At 37.3% G+C, this 20,183-nt stretch overlaps 2 protein-coding genes across 4 annotated transcripts; one reads left to right on the top strand and one right to left on the bottom strand.

Moving 5' to 3' along the window:
* Positions 1–262: 262 nt before the first annotated feature.
* Positions 263–13,430, top strand: ndrg1a (N-myc downstream regulated 1a). 3 transcript variants are annotated; one of them, XM_016239516.1, is made up of 16 exons: positions 263–289; positions 7,267–7,338; positions 7,441–7,476; positions 9,360–9,465; positions 9,594–9,714; positions 9,797–9,859; positions 9,944–10,004; positions 10,222–10,308; positions 10,413–10,469; positions 10,548–10,651; positions 10,738–10,800; positions 10,885–10,936; positions 11,099–11,146; positions 11,544–11,579; positions 11,862–11,913; positions 12,653–13,430. In XM_016239516.1, the coding sequence occupies exons 1-16, from the start codon at positions 278–280 to the stop codon at positions 12,889–12,891; spliced, it is 1,209 nt and encodes a 402-aa protein (XP_016095002.1). In that variant the 5' UTR covers positions 263–277; the 3' UTR covers positions 12,892–13,430. The 3 variants fall into 3 exon arrangements, with proteins under 3 accessions (XP_016095002.1, XP_016095003.1, XP_016095004.1); XM_016239517.1 differs by lacking the exon at positions 263–289 and adding an exon at positions 4,587–4,670; XM_016239518.1 differs by lacking the exons at positions 263–289; positions 7,267–7,338; positions 7,441–7,476 and adding an exon at positions 8,554–8,706.
* Positions 13,431–14,457: 1,027 nt separating this feature from the next.
* Positions 14,458–19,093, bottom strand: ccn4a (cellular communication network factor 4a). The gene is made up of 5 exons (XM_016239519.1): positions 19,039–19,093; positions 16,473–16,749; positions 15,958–16,212; positions 14,977–15,170; positions 14,458–14,835 (listed from the first exon to the last, which is right to left on the bottom strand). Exons 1-5 carry the CDS (start codon positions 19,084–19,086, stop codon positions 14,536–14,538), a joined length of 1,074 nt encoding a protein of 357 aa, XP_016095005.1. The 5' UTR covers positions 19,087–19,093; the 3' UTR covers positions 14,458–14,535.
* Between the last annotated feature and the right edge of the window lie 1,090 nt (positions 19,094–20,183).

Raw genomic sequence — 20,183 nt, 5'->3', positions numbered from 1 at the left:
TTTACTGACAAAAAAATCCTGGGTAAGTAATTTCTTCATTGTTTACTTATTTATTTGTTAAACTTGCAAACTAAGAAACTTGAAATCTTTCCTTCAGTGTTTGTTCTTATAAGCACCGTAAATCATGAGCTTTGCAGAAGAGCAAAACATCTCTTTTGTACTTCTCAGCATTATAAGGTGATGCTTTCATCATAGGATTTGTCAGGCACTCAGTTTCCAATCGCTACACAGACTCGGCCAGAAGGGCCTGTGGACTCAACCTCTCCAGCTGTGGAAGATGAAGCAGAAGGTGAATATCTGAATTGTTTTTTCCAGAAATTCCATACTCAGTTTTCCTGTTTCCAGTAATATCAATATCTGTGGCCCTCCTGTGGTGCAGCTGTCTTGTTTGCACTTACAGTAACAGTCTCCCCATCTAATAAAATACATGGAAATATGGGTAGGCATTTACTTTGAATGTTGTCAATTCATGCCTGACAAGAATAGTAATTAGAACCTTTCTAGGCTGTTGTTTTGCAGTCAGGAAATATTTGAAACCTAAAGATTCAGTTTGGACAAGATGGTGGCTGGTTACCTTGTATTGTTGCCTTCGGCAAGTTGTTAGTGAATGAGTTTAGGTCCTGTTTTAAAGGTTATTTTCATGGAAAACAAAACAAAGTCAGGTCAGAGCAATTTTCCACTTCAGTAATTGGTTGCATCTTATCAGCAGAGGCAATGACCTGTAGCAGGAATTCTAGCATGTTGCCAGGTCAGAGTAAAATGGACATGGTGGAGCAGAAGGAGTGTTCCTGCAGGTGATCCCTCAGGTAGCTCTGGTACAATAACATGTAAATCAATCCACTTTCACAAATTTGTGAAGATGAAGCTGTTAAAATAATTCACGCAGAGTGGTTTATTATTTGGCCGAGGATCGGCCCAGGGTGTGTCTGGATAAAACTGTGAGAAATGAAGAAACAACTGGAATATCTAGCACTTCTCACAGAAAATGCATAAGCCCAGAGGGAGAGAAATGTTTATAAGCGTTTTATGATTGCATTTTTGTTGGTTGAATATTTGGAATACTTGTATAATATTAGTATAGAAAGTAGTTAGAAAACTAAACATTTCTTTTCACAGTAGAGAATTATGCCCTAAAAGTTATGGCTGTAGTTATTGAGTAACTTTATCATCCTAAGCATCAAAGTGAAATGAGCAGTAAAGTGCAATTATAATTGTTGTTCCAGTGACAAGGACTGATAATGGAGATAAACTGATCGAAGATCAGATACAAAATCCTCAGTCAGAAACGACCTCTAAAAATATTATACATGTACCAGTGACACCAATAAAGTGATCGCAGAAACTTCCTCACAATTGATAAATGGTTAAGATTTTGTGTAATTGTAATATGCTGGGGGTTCTTTTGCATGTGCTTGTTTATATTGTCTGTTTATGAGTCACTGTTTGTGTTGTTCCACAACACACGTTAATGCATAATCCATAATACTTTGATCATACTGGTAAGAGTTTGTGTTGGCACATAATTACCTAGTTCTTCATTTATTGAGTATGTACATCATGACCTAATTCTGCAACTTATTTCATTGTCTGTGAATGAAGCCATCACATCAGCAGAGGCAATGACCTGTAGCAGGAATTCTAGCATGTTGCCAGGTCAGAGTAAAATGGACATGGTGGAGCAGAAGGAGTGTTCCTGCAGGTGATCCCTCAGGTAGCTCTGGTACAATAACATGTAAATCAATCCACTTTCACAAATTTGTGAAGATGAAGCTGTTAAAATAATTCACGCAGAGTGGTTTATTATTTGGCCGAGGATCGGCCCAGGGTGTGTCTGGATAAAACTGTGAGAAATGAAGAAACAACTGGAATATCTAGCACTTCTCACAGAAAATGCATAAGCCCAGAGGGAGAGAAATGTTTATAAGCGTTTTATGATTGCATTTTTGTTGGTTGAATATTTGGAATACTTGTATAATATTAGTATAGAAAGTAGTTAGAAAACAATACGTCTAAACCAAACATTTCTTTCACATTGAAAAATTATGCCCTAAAAGTTATGGCTGTAGTTATTGAGTAACTTTATCATCCTAAACATCAAAGTGAAATGAGCAGTAAAGTGCAATTATAATTGTTGTTCCAGTGACAAGGACTGATAATGGAGATAAACTGATCGAAGATCAGATACAAAATCCTCAGTCAGAAACGACCTCTAAAAATATTATACATGTACCAGTGACACCAATAACGTGATCGCAGAAACTTCCTCACAATTGATAAATGGTTAAGATTTTGTGTAATTGTAATATGCTGGGGGTTCTTTTGCATGTGCTTGTTTATATTGTCTGTTTATGAGTCACTGTTTGTGTTGTTCCACAACACACATTAATGCATAATCCATAATACTTTGATCATACTGGTAAGAGTTTGTGTTGGCACATAATTACCTAGTTCTTCATTTATTGAGTATGTACATCATGACCTAATTCTGCAACTTATTTCATTGTCTGTGAATGAAGCCATCACATTTTGGTTATTGATCCATTGGTTAATACTTACAAAAATGACCATAAACGGCTTTAACAGTCCTATTATGCACCGAAAATAGTGTTTATTGTCATTGTGTAACTTTTAAGACGTCCTATTATCCCTTTTAGTAAATCAGTAATATGTGACATTGAACTAAGTAGCACATGCTCTGAGGAACTACGTGATAGGTTGAGGTGAGGCCTACATTTCAGACAGTCCTATAAGTGCTGTCTCATGTCATGTCTGAATCACGGCTTAGTATGATTCATACTACATCTGAATACTGTTATTGCATCACATACTGCATCTACACTAAAGCAGTTTAATGCAGTTTAAGCTGACTGTGACTATGCATGTTAGGAGGACTAGGATATTACTAATTTATAATTATGAATTTATTGTTTGATTAATGTAGATTAAAGTGTAAAATAATGCCTTAAAAGGGAAGAGGTTTGGTTTGTGAATGGGTGGCATGTTGTAGAATTAGACAAGTCAGCAATGGCAAGGTACAAGGGCAAGAATCTACTATACTCTTGTCAGTCAACATTTCTATGTCAAACTAGCCCTCACTGACCTTTCAGTACCTGAAATGAAGGCGTGTAGGCCTTTTATTCTGTGTGCCAATACCAGCCATTATGTTCAGATGATGTGGGCATGTCTGTGTGGTTAAATGATAACATAATGACTGTTTTGTCCTGTTCTTGGATGGCCACAGCAGAAAACAGCCTTTGGTCTTGAACCTCCTTTTATTCTTTTGATTTGTCGGATGCCAAAAGCCTGTAGGGAGAGGGAGGTCAATGTTTATCTATTCTTTCTGAGGCATCCAATAACCTACATGTTGTGCAAACCAGATATGAGGATCTTAAGATGAAAACTGCTGTATTGCAAGTACAAGGACACAAATATAAGCCAATGTCATTAACCCAGATTCTGTGAAAAACAGAGACTTGACAGAAAGGTGAGAAATGTACACATTTGACCCCCAAATAAACCACAATTTAACACAAAGTTCTGACATAACTGAATGACATTCTTTAAAATGTGTGGTATAATATTTAATTAAAAAAGGTAGTAAGTAAGATTTTTTATTTATTTATAGCTGCATGTGTTCAATTGATTTTAGTTAATTTTTCCAGATTAGTAAAATTATTACAAGAATCAAGTTTGTCTTTTTTATATAAACGGAGATGGTAGGTGGATGATTATAAATTCGAGTAGCACCAGACTCCACGAAAAACACTGTGTGAGTACACAGAGATATGAACTTGTTAGGTAAAAGTCCACAATCCTTATCAGTTATTATTCTCTTTAACCTAGTTTATTAACCCGAGCAGTGTACTCTTTGATTCAATATGCTTTTGCCTATAAATCTTAAAAGTTTATCTGGTCATCAATGGTTTCAGTATTTTTCCACAACACAATTTCACCTGGCCGACTGCCCAGCTTTACATCAAACAACCTAAAAACACTCTTATCATCTGACAGTTTTGATTTATGAAAAGTCTCTCATGCTGAACACAGCTTTAGAAGTCAATTCTGTCTGCATTTATTCTGCCGTCTTATTCCGTTTGTGGTGTAAATGGTGCTTGAGTTGATCAGCATAATGGTAGTTTCTGTGCAATTGTGAATGTGCTTGCTATCACTGCCTCATATTAGCTAACCACAGTGAAATCATTGTGTGATTAGAGAGGACACACACACGCATAGACACATACAAAGGCATGCACTCCTCTGAACAATACTTTATTGATTCAAAAGAATAACCAGCTTTGAGATGATTCTGTATTACTTTTTACAGCAAATGGCAGTATGCAGGGACAGAATACAGATGAACAAATATCAAATAACATCAACTTCACTCAAAGCTTATTTTCTAACTTTTATTGTAGGAGAAGATCAGTCCTATAGTCGAGACAGTTTCCTCAAGTGAACACATCATATCTCATGCAATGCTGTGAAAGGAAGGCATGACTCAGTGAAGTTGCCCAATAGCATGAGGAGTGGGCAGGACTGACTAAACACATCTTTATAAAATTGCCTGCTACATCCTCTCGCGAGCAGCACGTAGTCAATTGTCACCCCTCAAACTCTGCAAAAACTTTTTTGTTTTGTTGGACTTGTTTTTATTTTGTGGATAATAACCGGTAAGTCATAAAAAGTGCTATTTTATTTTTTACATTCGTTTTAATGTTAAAATGTTGCTAGTAATAAAACTAGTGGATTGCTTTAGTTTTTAGCCGGAGACAGCATTTCAGATCAAATACAATGTCAGACATTTGTGAAATACTAATAGATCGTGTTAACGTCAAGTTTGCGTTTTTCCAAAGCAGATCATAAAGCTTCAGTAGAAGACTTTGTTGCCATAAAAGCTTTGACTTTGTTTTTATGAAATGATCATTTTAAGTATAAAATTAGGAATATGCAATTATAGACGTGAATATAAACATGGACTGAATGAAAATATGGAATTAATAAATAATATAATTCATTAAATAAAAGCTTGCTCACGACAACGGCAAAGTTGAACTGTACTCCAATACTGCATTTCATTTGCACAAAAGCAAAGCAGCATCAGGGCCACTTCTGATCCTAGGCACTGAGGTGCATCAGAGCTGGTTTATTTTATTTTAGAATTTCCTTTGGCATCCTCAGAGCAGGCTGTGTAAAGACACCTTTACTCATACAACAGCAGAAGCATCAACTGAATACACGGCAAAATAGCATGTGCCTACTACATATGTGAAACATAAATAGGAAAATCAGAGATTATTTTCTATTAGTGTTGTAGGTCAACAAGTGTTATTGCTTAAATGGTGAAGAAATTTTGTTGGACCCCTGCAGGGATTGGTCTAATGCGCATTGAGTTCAGTATCTCTCTCAGTATAAAAATGTGATCCATGAATTGGATTTCAGAAAAGAAGAAGAAAAAAGTGGTTATGGGAAGTGAAACAAAAATGTTCCTCTCCTCTGCAGGGTGCAGCTGCAATTGTGCTTATGTTCCAGCATAAACATTATACTTACTGACATTGATGCAATAGCAACCGAAGTAAACCTTTAAGTCTTTATAGTGTCTCAAAGTTAATGAAAACAAATATATGCACATTTGCACATATTCATACAAATACACAATGCATCTGTTACAAATTTGTCTGAAACGTTCCAATACTGATAAATTATTAAATTAGTAGTTAATGTAAGGCATTAATTAGTCTCATTTACCATTGTAAACTATAATGGAAACCTGGTCCGGAGAAGCAGACCGGTGAATTTGGATGTTTTGAAGTATAGTGCGTATTCTAGGGCATAGGAAGGGCAGGATCTGTTCTTATGTTGCTCCGGTTTATATCCTGCTGAGGCATTACTGACACTCCCAGGTAAAAGATTATTCAAAAGAGGCCATAAGGGCACACAGTTTAAAAACAAGCAGGTGACCTCTTTGCCAGCTAACCGTTGCTTGTTAATTCACTTTTCTTATATTTGATTATATGTATTTTAAATATAGTCTCATTAAGCTGATTTCTTCTAGCTTGGTCTAGTATCCATTAGTAATTTTAGTTCTCACATGATCCTGGTCAGGAAATCGTGTAGGGGTTTGCTGTAGAAACCTCAGCAAATGATGGACTGCACAATCATGGTTTTTGAACTACAGAAATTCCTCTTGATAAACATCTTGGCTTGGTTCCTATAGAGCTCGACTGTGAATAAAAAATCAATCGCTGCTTTTTTATAGGGGCTTGGTACAGGAACACTCCTTGAACCTGTGGGATGATAAGACACAAAGGCTTTTATTTTTTGCTAGTGTTAAAGGGGTGCAGGGACTGACTGCAGTAGCCATGGAAGCAGCTGTGTCAGTGGTTTCCTGTGTGTAGCGTCCAGGCCCACTACAGAGGAAAAGCCTGACATGTGACCTTTAGAAACCTCAGCCAGACAAAGAGCCTGTTCAAGCTCTCATTCCATTTACATCCACATCAACATTCAGACTGTCATCTTTTGAAATGCATTATCTGCACCATTTAAAACTAATTAAGCCGTTTTGAAGCGCTGAGGATATAATCTAAAAACAAAATAAAGAAATGTATTTGTAATGTGCCAAATATTTCAAATGGCAAAAGACAAAATGTACAAAAGCTGCATCAGAAGCATGCTTTCATACTATTCAATACTGCACAGGAGTGGCATCAAATAAATTTACCCTAGATTACAGTTGCAAAAATAATGTAATGAAATTATTGTTTTAACAGTGAAATTATATTAAACATAACATGATAAATGGATACATTGTATAGTTTTTGTATATTTTGAAAATTGTTCTTTATACTTTATTTTATTATTTTTATTCACGTCATATTCTTGATAGTCTTTTTTGTTTTGTTTTTTGCAATGTAGGATGAGAAACTAGGTATAAGCATTTCCCTTCAATACATCACATGTATGTCATATGTATGGGCATAAAAAACTTGAAACTTGAAAATAGGAAATTGTAAGCATAAAAAAATCTGCCATTGTGTAAAAACTCCCCAAATGATCCAGAGATACAAAATGTATCTTATTTCCTCGAATCCACCTATGAGCTCCTGTAAAGCTGTTGTAAATAATCATTGCCAAAGTTGAATTACACCACAACAAAAACAAGGAAATGGTAATTTGATACTTCCTTCTGTGACCTTGGAGGAAGATTGTGGTAAATGATTTGATGGTAATAATATGGTTGTGTTTATGTCACCTTTTTCCCACCTCTAGGTGTCCTCATTGAGAATGGATGATATCCAAGTAGTTGAGTCGAAGCCTCTCATCGGGGACAGGGATTTGCAAGTATGGGAAACACACAATTTGTAAAGATTTGTACTAAGTGTACATATTTATGCATGCAATATAGACATGTTGTGGTAACCTAAACCGTTTTCTCTATTCTAGGGGCTAAGAGAGGCTGTCCAGCAGTTGGTGATTAAGGCAAGATTTCTTTTTTTTTAGTTTTTTGTATGGTGCTCATTTTTCATTTGTTCCTTTTGACTTCATTCAAAAATCTAAGAGGTCATTCTTTGCCGACACCATGGCATTACAACAGTACTGATACAGTACAGATTTGCATCCAACAGGCCTCTCGTGCTGATCCTCACACAGATTAAAGTCCTGAAGTTTGCGGGTCATGTGTTTAATAAGAGTGTTCAGCGTCTAGACCAATGACGTGGGCTGCTGAGGGATACACTGGCCATCTGCCCGAGGCGCTCACGTAGGGCTCGTCCCGTTTAAAGAGATTAGTGCCAGTAGAGAGACAACAGATGTTTGTGTTCAGTCACTATACAAAGCCAAGCGCAAGATGTTTATGTCCTTGTCAGTGTTAAAGATGTTATTTGACTTTCTTAGCAGCTTGTGCTGCAACTTGAGGTAGCTGAAACTAGTTTCTGCAGCGTCAGCCAGTTGATCTTTGACCAGTGGCCTGCACTCAAAGACTCTTCTCAATGACTTTTACAGTGCATGGTGGTTATTTGTCATTGTTTGTCACTAGTGCTAAATTAACTTCAAGAAAGATAAATTGAATGTTAAAGTTCAATCCGTTGGCGGTGATTTATGATTTGTTGGTTTTAGTGGCTATGCAGTTTCCACTGTTAAACATGGGAAAATGTGTAGAAATACAGATTCTCCTTAGAAATGTTATTTTGTCAAAGTAAAGTACTTCCAAAGTAAAAGTTGGATTCTTTAAAAAAAATTTAAGTAGCAGCACATATTTGCCATGACCATGTGCTGAGCTTTTGTGTAGCTCAGTTGCACTTTCTTTTCTGATTTTTTTTTGTTTTTAGTGATGAAAAACAATTATCCAATGCACACTGCCATCACAATCATCAAATTTTTGTTTGGCTGCACTTGCCTAATTTTCCGAAGGCCTAGAGTCGGCTACTCCAAGCATCTGATACAGGCTGATCCAATTTATGGATGTCATTAACTAGAATTAACTTGTTTTGATCTTGGTGCAAAGCATGCTGGGAGTGTGGGCTTATGTCAAGTGATGGCAACAGGGGTATAAAACCCTGCGCACAGATGAATATTAGCAAAGTGCGCAAACAGGAGCTTACTTTCAATCCAATTTTACCTACTGGTTCTCATCACTACTGCTAATTAATATCAGCAGCCATGGTTCTGGAGGACTCTGATATGGAATTAGTATTCGAGATAGAAGTCGCTGTGAGTAGAAACCTTCATGTTGCTTTTGGTTCATACTTCTTAGGGTTTTTGTTGTCTTAGTGGTTCAAATTGTGCATGAAGTTTTGATTTTGACAAATTCAAGTCAAATTTATTTGTATAGTGCTTTTCACAATACACAATGTTTCAAGTGTTTATAATATCTTAATTTATTTATGCCTTACAGGCAGATTTAGCAGATGTGAACTTGGTAATATAGTTTACATGTAGTCAAAATCTTTTGTTTTCTTCCTTTTATCTTTTTTTATCAAATACAACACGTTTATAAAATGTAATGGAAATTTATAAATTTAATATTGGCTCTTAATTAGGGTTTGATGCTTTGCGAAATTGGTAGATGTAGTTGAACGTTATGAAATCAGACAGACAGTTTTCATGGACTGTGATCTTACAGTTTACAGATTTATAACCAAAGTGCATAGAGTGTTGAAATGTTTGCAGTTGGTCTGTGGCTCATTCGCAGAAAGGCTACTCTATTAAAAGTCTTAAAACTGAAAGGTGTTATAGAGAAAAAAATGTTCAAGTTGTTGTTGTGATAAGTGCTGTAATAATGCATTGTACTGCAGATGAGATTAGTGCTGCTTATGATGGTTCAGCAGATGCTGATGAGCGTTTTCTTACCATGTTGCATGTAGGAACATGATGTGGAGACTCCATATGGCAGAGTCCACTGTACCATGAAAGGGGTTCCTAAGGGTGACCGGCCCGTCATCCTCACCTACCATGATATTGGACTGAACCGTAAGATTTTATATATTTTAAACATGATAAAACAGTTTAAAATGTCCCCTAAATCTCTTTGTGTTGCTTTACAATACACATTAATCAAGAGGTTCTTCTAAAGGAGATAAATTATGCTTCTCCAATAGATAAAAGCTGCTTTGACACCTTGTTCAACCATGAGGATATGCAGGAGATCATGCAGCATTTTGCTGTATGTCATGTAGATGCACCAGGGCAGCAAGACGGAGCAAACACCTTCTCCACTGGGTGAGTTCTATCATGTGTAGACATATAAGTGGAAATCTTTATTGTAAATTAATGCAGAAGAATAATAATTCATTTTTAATAGATACGAGTACCCTTCCATGGATCAACTGTCTGAGACACTTCCATCAATTCTTAAACATTTTGGGTGAGGTCTTCGTTTCATTATTTAACAGTTTTAGGAACATTTTGGATTATTTTCTATCCTAACTGGTTTTCTTAAACCCCACAGACTGAAGAGTGTGATCGGCATGGCTGTTGGTGCGGGTGCTTATATCCTTGCTAAGTTTGCGGTGAGTTTGACTTCCTTTTTAAGTGATTTAAAACTTTAATCAAACCAGGATAAAGAGCTGCAAGTGTTTCTTTTCCTGTGGATTTTGGCATTCATTTGGCTAGTTTAGCTGCTGAGGAATGTCCCTTGTAAAAAAATTAATCTGCATGTTCGTTATTTAATAAATTATGGTTTAGATGTGTTCAGATGTGGTTTACAAATACTGTTTCCTTTTATAGTTGGATCACCCTGCTATGGCGGAAGGCCTTGTGCTGATAAACATCAACCCATGCGCTGAGGGCTGGATGGACTGGGCAGCACACAAAGTGAGTGCTTACCACTTTGTGATTATAATTTATGTAATATTCATCACTTATATAGAGTTTCAAGCTTTTGTGTCTGTCATGGGCTCATTTTTCTTGAATTACAGATCTCTGGTTGGACTCACGCCATGCCTGACATGATCATCTCTCACCTGTTTGGAAAGGTTAGTCAATGTTTGACCCATTCTAGATAATTTTTGAATGGATGAATTTATACTTATTATTTCTTATTATTTCTCCAGGAGGAAATCCAGCAGAACCATGACCTCATTGGCAGATACCGTCACCACATTGTGAATGACATGAACCAGTTCAATCTGCAACTCTTCGTCAAGTCCTACAACAGGTAAACACAACACCGCTACTAAAATATCTTGATGGTTATTTTAGTGTTGATATAACATTTAATTAATATTTTCATCCACTTCACAGCCGAAGAGACCTGGAAATCGAGAGGCCTGTATCTGGTGGCCATGTCAATGTCAGAACTCTAAAGTAAGTCTAAAATTGTTCCAAAAAATACTCTAGACAATGGGGGACGAATTTCCTGTAGTAATGACTTTGTCGCTCTGTTTTCAGGTGTCCTGCGCTCCTGGTAGTTGGAGACAGTTCCCCAGCAGTGGATGTTGTGGTAGGTTTAAGCTTAATTTAGGACTGATTCACTTCATTATTATTGCTAGACATTTTATGAGTATTTTTTTATTAAAAACCTTTAATCTTGCACACTGTTGCTCCACACTTCATATCTGCTGCATGTGTATTTAGTGGATTAACACGTCTGTTTTCTGTACAGGTTGAGTGCAACACAAAGCTGGACCCGACCAAAACCACACTGCTTAAGGTGAGTGGACTCCATTGAAGCTGGCATGTATTTATAGCCTACATGGAAAAGTCAAGCACTGATAAGATTCTGATAGCTCCGCATTATCTAGTGACTAATTTACCCAGGTAGTGCAGAAGCGGTCCACGCTGGCCAGCTCCAGGGCTGAACACTACCTCTGCTGACCTAATTTTCCACAGCTCGCCCTCAGGTGGACTAAGAATTAGGTTTATGGCGTCTGAAATGGCCTATTGATTACCGATAAGTAAAAATAACTTTAAAACCAGTGGAGTTAATGGAGCGCTAGGTGTTTTAGACACCTGTGTGAATGGCAGAAACAGAAATGAGAAACAAGCAGTGACGCATTTGTTTTTCATGCATTTTAAGTAACATTTTTATGTCACTTCTCTTTCTTCAGATGGCTGACTGTGGAGGCTTGCCCCAGGTCGACCAGGTGTGTATTTATAACCTTTATGACCATTCAGTTTAATTTATAAGTTTGCTCAAGGCACAGGATGATCATGAGGGATGAAGTGCGCCATAATCTCATTACGGACAGCGATGGCATATGCCGGTAGTTCTCAATTCTAATAATCTGCTCGCCACCTGCTGCTACCAGCTGTTAGAATCCATCCGGTTTCACATCATATACTTAGGGAAATCTGTTTTCCACCTTGACCCGATTAGCTGTTTTTGCAGTCAAATAAACTAATTTCTGCTTTTATCGTCTCCTTAGCCTGGGAAGCTAACAGAGGCTTTCAAGTACTTCATTCAGGGCATGGGTTACAGTAAGTATTGATATTGTCTTTTTGTTTAATATAGTCTCTATTTGACCATACAGCTTTGTCTTTATAAGGAATACCCATGGTACATTGCCTGAACTCTAAAATTAACATATAACATTAGCAAATAGCAGTAAATATGACTGGACTGTGCTGCCCTCTAGTGGTGAGATTTAATTTTCAACCTGACTTGATCAACTTGAACTTTTTCTTAAAGCAAAATGTCTAATTTATAAACAACTGCAAAAACTGCTGTTCTTTGGAACTTTCTATTCATCAAAGAATTCAGAAAAAAAAGTGTACAAAAATATTAAGTAGCACAACTGTTGTCAAAATAAGAAATGTTTCTTGAGCACCAAATCAGCATATTAAAGAGATTTCTGAAGGATCATGTGACACTGAAAACTTTAAGTAATGCCTGCTGAAAATGCAGCTTTGCATCACAGGAATACATTTAATTTTAAAATATATTCAAATAGAAACAGTTATTTTAAATTGTGATAATATTTCACAGTATTACTGTTTTCACTGTATTTTTTGTTTGAATAAATGCAGCCTTGGTGAACATAAGGGACTCTTTCAAAAACATTTAAAAAATCTTACCAACCCCAATTTTTTGAACAGTAGTGTACATAGTCATATAAAGTATTGTAGCAAAATACACTAAAAATACATTAAAAACATACACAGCAAATGTAAAAAGCTTTAAAATAAGTATCCTAATCTGTCTTCCTCTGCCTCTTAGTGCCCTCTGCCAGCATGCCCCGCCTGGTCCGTTCCCGCACAGCATCCGGCTCCAGCGTCACTTCCTTTGACGGCAACCGCAGCAGGTCGCACACTAACGAGGGCAACCGCAGTCGCTCCCACACCAACGAGGGCCGTGCCCGAGCCCACACCTCAGACAACCAACGCACACGTTCGCACACTGACAACATGGACAGTTCTGTGGACCAGGCTCCCAAGTCTACCGAAGTGTCCTGTTAGACTGGTGACCTTGTCTCCGGTCCATCTCACATATGCATTAACCTTTCTGTTCTGACTGTGCTGCGCTGCCATTAACTACACACGCAACAGGACTCATTGGTCTTGCACCATTTTATTTGTCAGAGGGCATTTATGCCAAAGTGTCTTGTGTTTAAGACTATATTTCCTGGGGAAATGCTGAGGAAGGAGTGGATAGAGTGGATGAAGGACAGGATGATGGAGTTATTTCTTTTCTTTTTTTTGCACCCTGCGCAATGGCTGTCTTGTTGTTGTTGTTAGAGGCAATGCAGCACAGAGACATTTTGATGGTCATTATCCAAGTAAGCTAGGCACTGAGAAGGGCACATTTGTACAATTATGTTAATCTCTAGTCTGCAATTAATTTTCTTTTGTCAAGTTATTATACCACTTTTATATGCTAGATTAAGTGCATAATTAAGTGTATAATCTGTAAATGTTGACGTAGACCTCATTGAATGGAAAAGGGATTGGTTGACCACAGAGTAGAGACGGTGGTATTTTTTCATGATGCTAGCCTACCTTATAAAACTAAGGTATAAGCTCATAATGTGTTTATTTGCATTTTCCTTGTTGGGAGTGTCCCATTATTTTGGGTTACATTTGTAACTCAGTGATTGATGCTCTCGAAAGTGATTTTAAATGATTTTTACAGGATCACATGTTTTAAAAAAAATCTTTATTTTAAATTCAACAAAACCAATTTGTAGATATACGAATACAGGTAAATGACTGTATATGAGTGATATTTTTGTTGTTTTTTTGTTTGTGATGATGATGATGATGATGATGATTTCTATGCAATCAAGCACAACGGAACAAAATGTGCCATGGAATCCTCTGCTTGGACTGAGTGCTTCTTTTCTCAAGGCTTTGAAAGAGTAAAACGAAGGATCGCTCAGAAAAAGATAATATTAGCAACTCACCTGCTCTTTCACACACACTAAAACAAATGCTTGCAGCTTGGTAAGGCACCCTGCTTTGTAAAGATGTAAAACAATCGGATGCACTGCATTTTTAATGGAATAACAGTTTGTATTTATTTAAACAAAAAAAAGGAAAATAAAAAGCTGGTTACTTAACCTTTTTTGTCTGTGTTTATTAGATAATTCAATAAGAACTGTCTATACAAAACGTTACAGTACGTGGAAAACCAAATTTTATAAGGCAAAACTCACTCCAAGAACTAGTGTCATTTAAGAGCATAAATGTGGAAAAGGCATGACACTACAAAAACTTCATTATCAATACATAAAAGCAATATACATTTCTTTTTTATATAGACTTTGTATAAACTAAAGATTTTAACTACAGAAGTCAATATGATAGTCTTTTTACATACCTATAGTTACATCATTTGTACAAAAGGATTTATTTGTCACAATATGACAAAAAATTTGATAATCTTGGTTGAAATAACTCACAGCATATGAACAATTTGGTTGCAATAGGTCACATAGTATTAAAATATAATATATTGGTTTATTTCAGTTTTTCCAATAGGAAAAAGTCTCGTATACTAAAAAAGGCCAAATATGATGGTCAATTAAATAATAACTCTTGCTCAGAAAATCTATGGCTTTCACCCAAATCTTTCTATTGACTTTTCTGCAAGGTGTCATACATTCAGTTTCCAACCTCACCTTTCACATGGTACTGTTCTAGATCTGTAAATATGTCATTAGGGTTTTTACAGCTCAGGTTGCAGAAGCAGGCGTTAATCCACATGACCTGCCAGCTGAAGCCAGATCCGCTCGGGCACTGAAAGTCGACCTCAATAGTCTTAGATTTGTAAGGGATGCAGCACCGCTCATCTATACACACTCCACAGTACTTGGGCCAGTAAGTGTTTGTACTGGTGCAGCCTGAGATAGTGAAGTTGTGTGGCTTTTCCTCCCTGTAGATGTTCAAGCACTTCTTTCCAGGCTTATGGAGAAATGAAAAAAGGGCCAAAAAGGCACAGGGTCAAAATGTATTTATATCCTTTTATACACTACAGTCATTCATGTCACTCTCAAATGCAAAATGAATATTACATTGAATCCGATGTTTATGTTCTTGATATACCTTGATGTGCTTTGTGATGTCCACTTTGCAAGGCCGGATGTTGCAGAGTCTGCTCTCTTTGACCATCTGGCACTGCTTGTTGTTGTTAGTAATGCGTAAAGACACTCCACGGCCGCAGGTCCTTGAGCAGGGACTCCAGGAGGTTGTTTGGGTCACACAGTTCTTGTGCCAGTTGTCCTTTACACTAGACAGGGCTGTAAGAATGCAAAGACAATGAATGCTTTCTTCATTTCAGAAAATATCACCGTTTCCTGCTTTTAACATTGATAATAAAAAAAGAAATGTTTCTTGAGCAGCAAATAAGCATATTAGAGTGATTTCTGAAGGATCACGTGACACTGAAGACTGAAGTAATGATGCTGAAAATGTAGCTTTGCCATCACAGGAATAAATGACATTTTAAAATATATTACAATAAAACAGAGCTATTCTAAATTGTAATATTTCACAGTATTACTATTTTTTACTGTGCTCTTGTTTGAATAAATGCAGCCTTGATGAATGTAAGAGACAAAAACATTTAAAAAATCTTGTGTGTGTGTAGTGTAGTGTAACGTTACAAAATCTTACCAATCCCAAACTTTTGAACATTTACATTTTTATATAATATAATATAAACTTATCATGACTACAGAATGCATATGTAGGCTAATATAGACATTTCCATGAGTTTTACAGGTCTGGAAATTCTGACAATCATATTTGTTAATTGTCTATTTTTGAGCAGAAGGATCAGTTTCTTTCTAGTTTTAATACAGAGCTGTGAAGTAACATTTTTATATAAAGGTTATAAACTACTGTCTAAAACAGTTCAGCCTTGTTTAGAATCAGTTTTCACGTGCATGATGCAAATAACATGACTGCAAGCAAAAGAAGACAACACAAATCCCGTGTTTCAACCATTATCAACTAATTATCTTATTTGCCCAGAATGAGTTTCCAGATATTTGCGGGAAGTTTGTGAGACGCCGGAGCTCATACCAGCCATTGTGTGTCTTGGTGCTGTCTTGCGTCCCCTCCTGGACTCATCACAGATCCACTGCTCACAGCAACGGCCGGGGAGTTTAACTCGCCGTGGGTTCTGGCACCAAACCCTGGGGGGCTGAGATTCATTACACAGCGAGACACATCCGATCGCCCCATTCACACACAAACACTGGTATTTGCAATTGGGCTGGAAGCTCTGGCCATTGCGATAGATAACACCATTGTGCTCATAGCCAGTGCCTGGCAGATCTGGATAGCAACAAAGAGCAAAACCAGTCAAGTTCATCAAATACATACTGGATACAATACCAAGAAAAGTATGTGATGTGCTGTGTGAAAACATATGCTAAAAAGGTGAGCAGAATGTATTATAATTCTGCTCAGAATCCCCTGGCTTGGTTTATCTGGGTTCCGCCACCTTAATCCACCCTTTAAATCTCCATCGTAATCTAATCTAAGACCGGAACACAGTGTTAATAAGAAGGCTGTGTTAGTACAAGGACACTTACAGGCACATACTCCTTTTTCGTACCTAGGCTTGTCTGCACTGTAATCACAGTAAAGGCCACGATGATGGTCACAGTTTTCTTTCTCGTTGCAAACCTCCCCCACCTGTTTGGAACATGCTCTGCAGCAATCGCAGCCGTCCATGATCAAGCTCACACCTGGCGGACAGGTGGGGGGAGTTTTAGGACATTTGTAGGGCCATTGGCAGTACTGAGAGCGGTTGTAGGGCTCCGGTATGGACAGCATCTTAGAGGAATCCTGGGCAAATGCTCTGTGAATCTATAAGACACAAGTCTCAAGATATTCCTGTTTCTGACACATTTAGGCTTTTGTTTCTTTCCCCCCTGTCAAGATTCCTCTTGGATACAGACACTGTGAAAATGGGTTGGAATGACTGATTTAATAATAAAATAAAAAGGGTAACTGTTACTTTTTCTCTCACACTTCTGACTTTTTTCCCTCACAATTGCAAGTTTATATCTCACAGTTGCAAATTATAAACACGTAATCGCGAGTTTACATCTCAAAAATTCTGACTTCCTCAGAATTCTGAGTTTACATCTCACAATTCTGACTGTTTTTTCTCAGAATGTAGAATTTACATTTTAAGAATTTTGAATGTACATTTTACAATTGCAAGTCGAACTCATTCTGAGTTCACATCTTACAATTCAGTTTTTTTTCTTTCATCCACAGAATTAAAAAAAAAAGTGATTTGTGGCTTTTTTCTCACAATTCTGAATTGATATCTAGAATTTTATATCAGAATTGTAAGAAAAATGTTACAATTGTACAATGTCATAAGTCGCTTGGGTATACTTTTAAGCAACAGCCAAAAAAAACATTGTATGGGTCAAAATTATCGATTTTCTTTTATGCCAAAAATCATTAGGATATTAAGTAAAAATCATGTTCCATGAAAATATTTTGTAAATTTCCTACCGTAAATATATCAAAACTTCATTTTTGATTAGTAATATGCGTTGCTAAGACATTTGGACAACTTTAAAGGCGATTTTCGATTTAGATTTTTTTGCACCCTCAGATTCCAGATTTTCAAATAGTTGTATCTCGACCAAATATTGTCCTATCCTAACAAAGCATATTTATTCAGCTTTCAGATGATGTATAAATCTCAATAAAAAAAATTGACCCTTGTGAAAGGTTTTGTGGTCCAAGGTCACAAATGTCTTAATTTGTTGTTCTTTATCTCAGACATGTAAACACACTTCAGCTGAACCTCTAAATGCAATTTATGATGCCATTTGTAATTGGAATCGATGCAGCTTAATTCATCTCCCACATACTACTGTATCTCAGAGTAATGAACCAGTTCTAATTACCGGTACACGGTCCTGCATATATCAAATTATAATAGATATAGACTTGTTGTCAGCTCATGGGTCTCATTTTGTACTGGACAATTATTTCACATCAGGTCAAGAAACAAATAAAGCTAATGGGTGGATTTATCATACATATTAAAATTTTAAGTTTTCCAATTTTACCTAAGCTTACCTTTTCACCTCATCAGTCACTTTTTATTTTATGGTAGGTATCTAAATGTTCAAACACATGTAAATAACGGGGTTCTGGATGACAGATCATGTTGATAAATGATTTTAGCAGGCACCTCTTTACCTCTTTGCGTCGACTTCTTCAGGCCCTCAGGTTCGATTAACAAGATGATTGATTGATATGGCAACAGACTTAAGTAACACACCACACACAAAGTAGCAGCAGATATGACAGACAGCCAAAGTTGCATAAATTTAAGGCAGGTTAAGTATGCCCATGCACTGGGTGACAGTTCTAAGTATCAAAGAGGGTGGCTGTCTTGTTCAAAGACATAATGAAGGGAACTCAGTTTTAAAGAATTTCCAGTGAATCAAACCAATAAAGGATATTACGAGTCTGAATACTAAACATGCATTTTCACAAACATGTTAATTTCAGTCCACAGGGCAGCAGTATATTCTCACACATGAAATTTGTTGTTAAGAAATTGCATTCTTTAAAATGCGTGAAACATGAGGTCATTGAATGCTTGCCACATATAATTAAATGATCATCTATAGCGCATTTAAATTTGAATTAATCAAGATATGGTAAGAATTTAATGTGGAAAAGAGGGGGATTAGATGCAAATTAGATGCACTGATGCAAATGCTGTTACATAACAAACCTCTGATAAGGTGTCTCATTTTCACTTTGCTAAAGAGTACAATATACTTGAAGAATTGGATTTTGAAATGCTTTATTTCATTATGTGGTTTGTTTTATTTTTATTTTACACAACATACAATTTTTCACTTGAAAATTGTATGTGCAGGCACCAAGCAACCTTTTACAGTATGTTAATGCAAAAGCAAATAGGCTATTAATCATTAAAAATAGCATTTTAGGTCAAAGATACAGCTTTCCACCGCATGTTAAACTGTCTTCTAAACTGTTTTAAATTAGCCTAAACTAAGCGTGGCGTTTTACTTATGCATTAATTTCATCTAATAATTCAGATACTGTAATAAAATGAATAGACATAAATAAATAAAGAAATATATTTCTTACTTGTGGTACACAAGCAAATAGTATAACCCACATCAGAAGCCAAGTCATCACTGATCCCGCGTGATAAAACTGCGGTCAAGCCAGCCGCCAAGTCGAAAAGCAGGGTCAATCTAGCCGCCACGTTAATCGCGTTCGCTGGATGAGGAGCACTGCATTCAGATCAGTTCTCTGACGGTTTTACCGTAATAGGCAGTTTATGCGCGACCCTCGAAATAACGTGGCGGCTAGATTGACCCTGCTTTTCGACTTGGCGGCTGGCTTGACCGCAGTGTGATACTTGCATTGAATCCAGAATTAGATGTTTCTTGAAAAATCGCCCATACGCGAGCAGGATCCGTTCATTTAGTGAGCTGAGCGCAGCGCATGCACATGCACACGCACACCCACACACACACCTTGACACTCATTTAGTGAGCTGAGAACAGCACACACACACCTTGATACTGTCATTTAGTGAGCTGAGAGCAGCACACGCACACACATACCTTGATACTGTCATTTAGTGAGCTGAGAGGAGCACACACACACACACACCCAGATATTGTCATTTAGTGAGCTGAGAGCAGCACACGCACACACATACCTTGATACTGTCATTTAGTGAGCTGAGAGGAGCACACACACACACACACCCAGATATTGTCATTTAGTGAGCTGAGAGCAGCACACGCACACACATACCTTGATACTGTCATTTAGTGAGCTGAGAGGAGCACACACACACACACACCCAGATATTGTCATTTAGTGAGCTGAGAGCAGCACACGCACACACATACCTTGATACTGTCATTTAGTGAGCTGAGAGGAGCACACACACACACACACCCAGATATTGTCATTTAGTGAGCTGAGAGCAGCACACGCACACACATACCTTGATACTGTCATTTAGTGAGCTGAGAGGAGCACACACACACACACACCCAGATATTGTCATTTAGTGAGCTGAGAGCAGCACACGCACACACATACCTTGATACTGTCATTTAGTGAGCTGAGAGGAGCACACACACACACACACCCAGATATTGTCATTTAGTGAGCTGAGAGCAGCACACGCACACACATACCTTGATACTGTCATTTAGTGAGCTGAGAGGAGCACACACACACACACACCCAGATATTGTCATTTAGTGAGC

Source organism: Sinocyclocheilus grahami, unplaced genomic scaffold (genome assembly GCF_001515645.1).
Source record: "Sinocyclocheilus grahami isolate Dianchi unplaced genomic scaffold, SAMN03320097.WGS_v1.1 scaffold566.1, whole genome shotgun sequence".
Classification (NCBI taxonomy): domain Eukaryota; kingdom Metazoa; phylum Chordata; class Actinopteri; order Cypriniformes; family Cyprinidae; genus Sinocyclocheilus; species Sinocyclocheilus grahami.
Note: the sequence above shows the minus strand (reverse complement) of the source record. Positions and strands in the feature narration are given on the sequence as shown.

What these genes read in the sequence shown, in the direction of transcription:
- ccn4a (XM_016239519.1), bottom strand. Translation starts at nt 19,086, where the DNA reads ATGACTTGGCTTCTGATGTGGGTTATACTATTTGCTTGTGTACCACAA. An exon ending in CGAAAAAGGAGTATGTGCCT is followed by an intron (nt 16,213 to 16,472) that starts GTAAGTGTCCTT and finishes GTTGCTATCCAG; the next exon opens with ATCTGCCAGGCACTGGCTAT. An exon ending in ACCAAGACACACAATGGCTG is followed by an intron (nt 15,171 to 15,957) that starts GTATGAGCTCCG and finishes GCATTCTTACAG; the next exon opens with CCCTGTCTAGTGTAAAGGAC.
- ndrg1a (XM_016239516.1), top strand. An exon ending in TCCAGCAGTTGGTGATTAAG is followed by an intron (nt 7,477 to 9,359) that starts GCAAGATTTCTT and finishes TGTTGCATGTAG; the next exon opens with GAACATGATGTGGAGACTCC. An exon ending in CCATGATATTGGACTGAACC is followed by an intron (nt 9,466 to 9,593) that starts GTAAGATTTTAT and finishes CTTCTCCAATAG; the next exon opens with ATAAAAGCTGCTTTGACACC.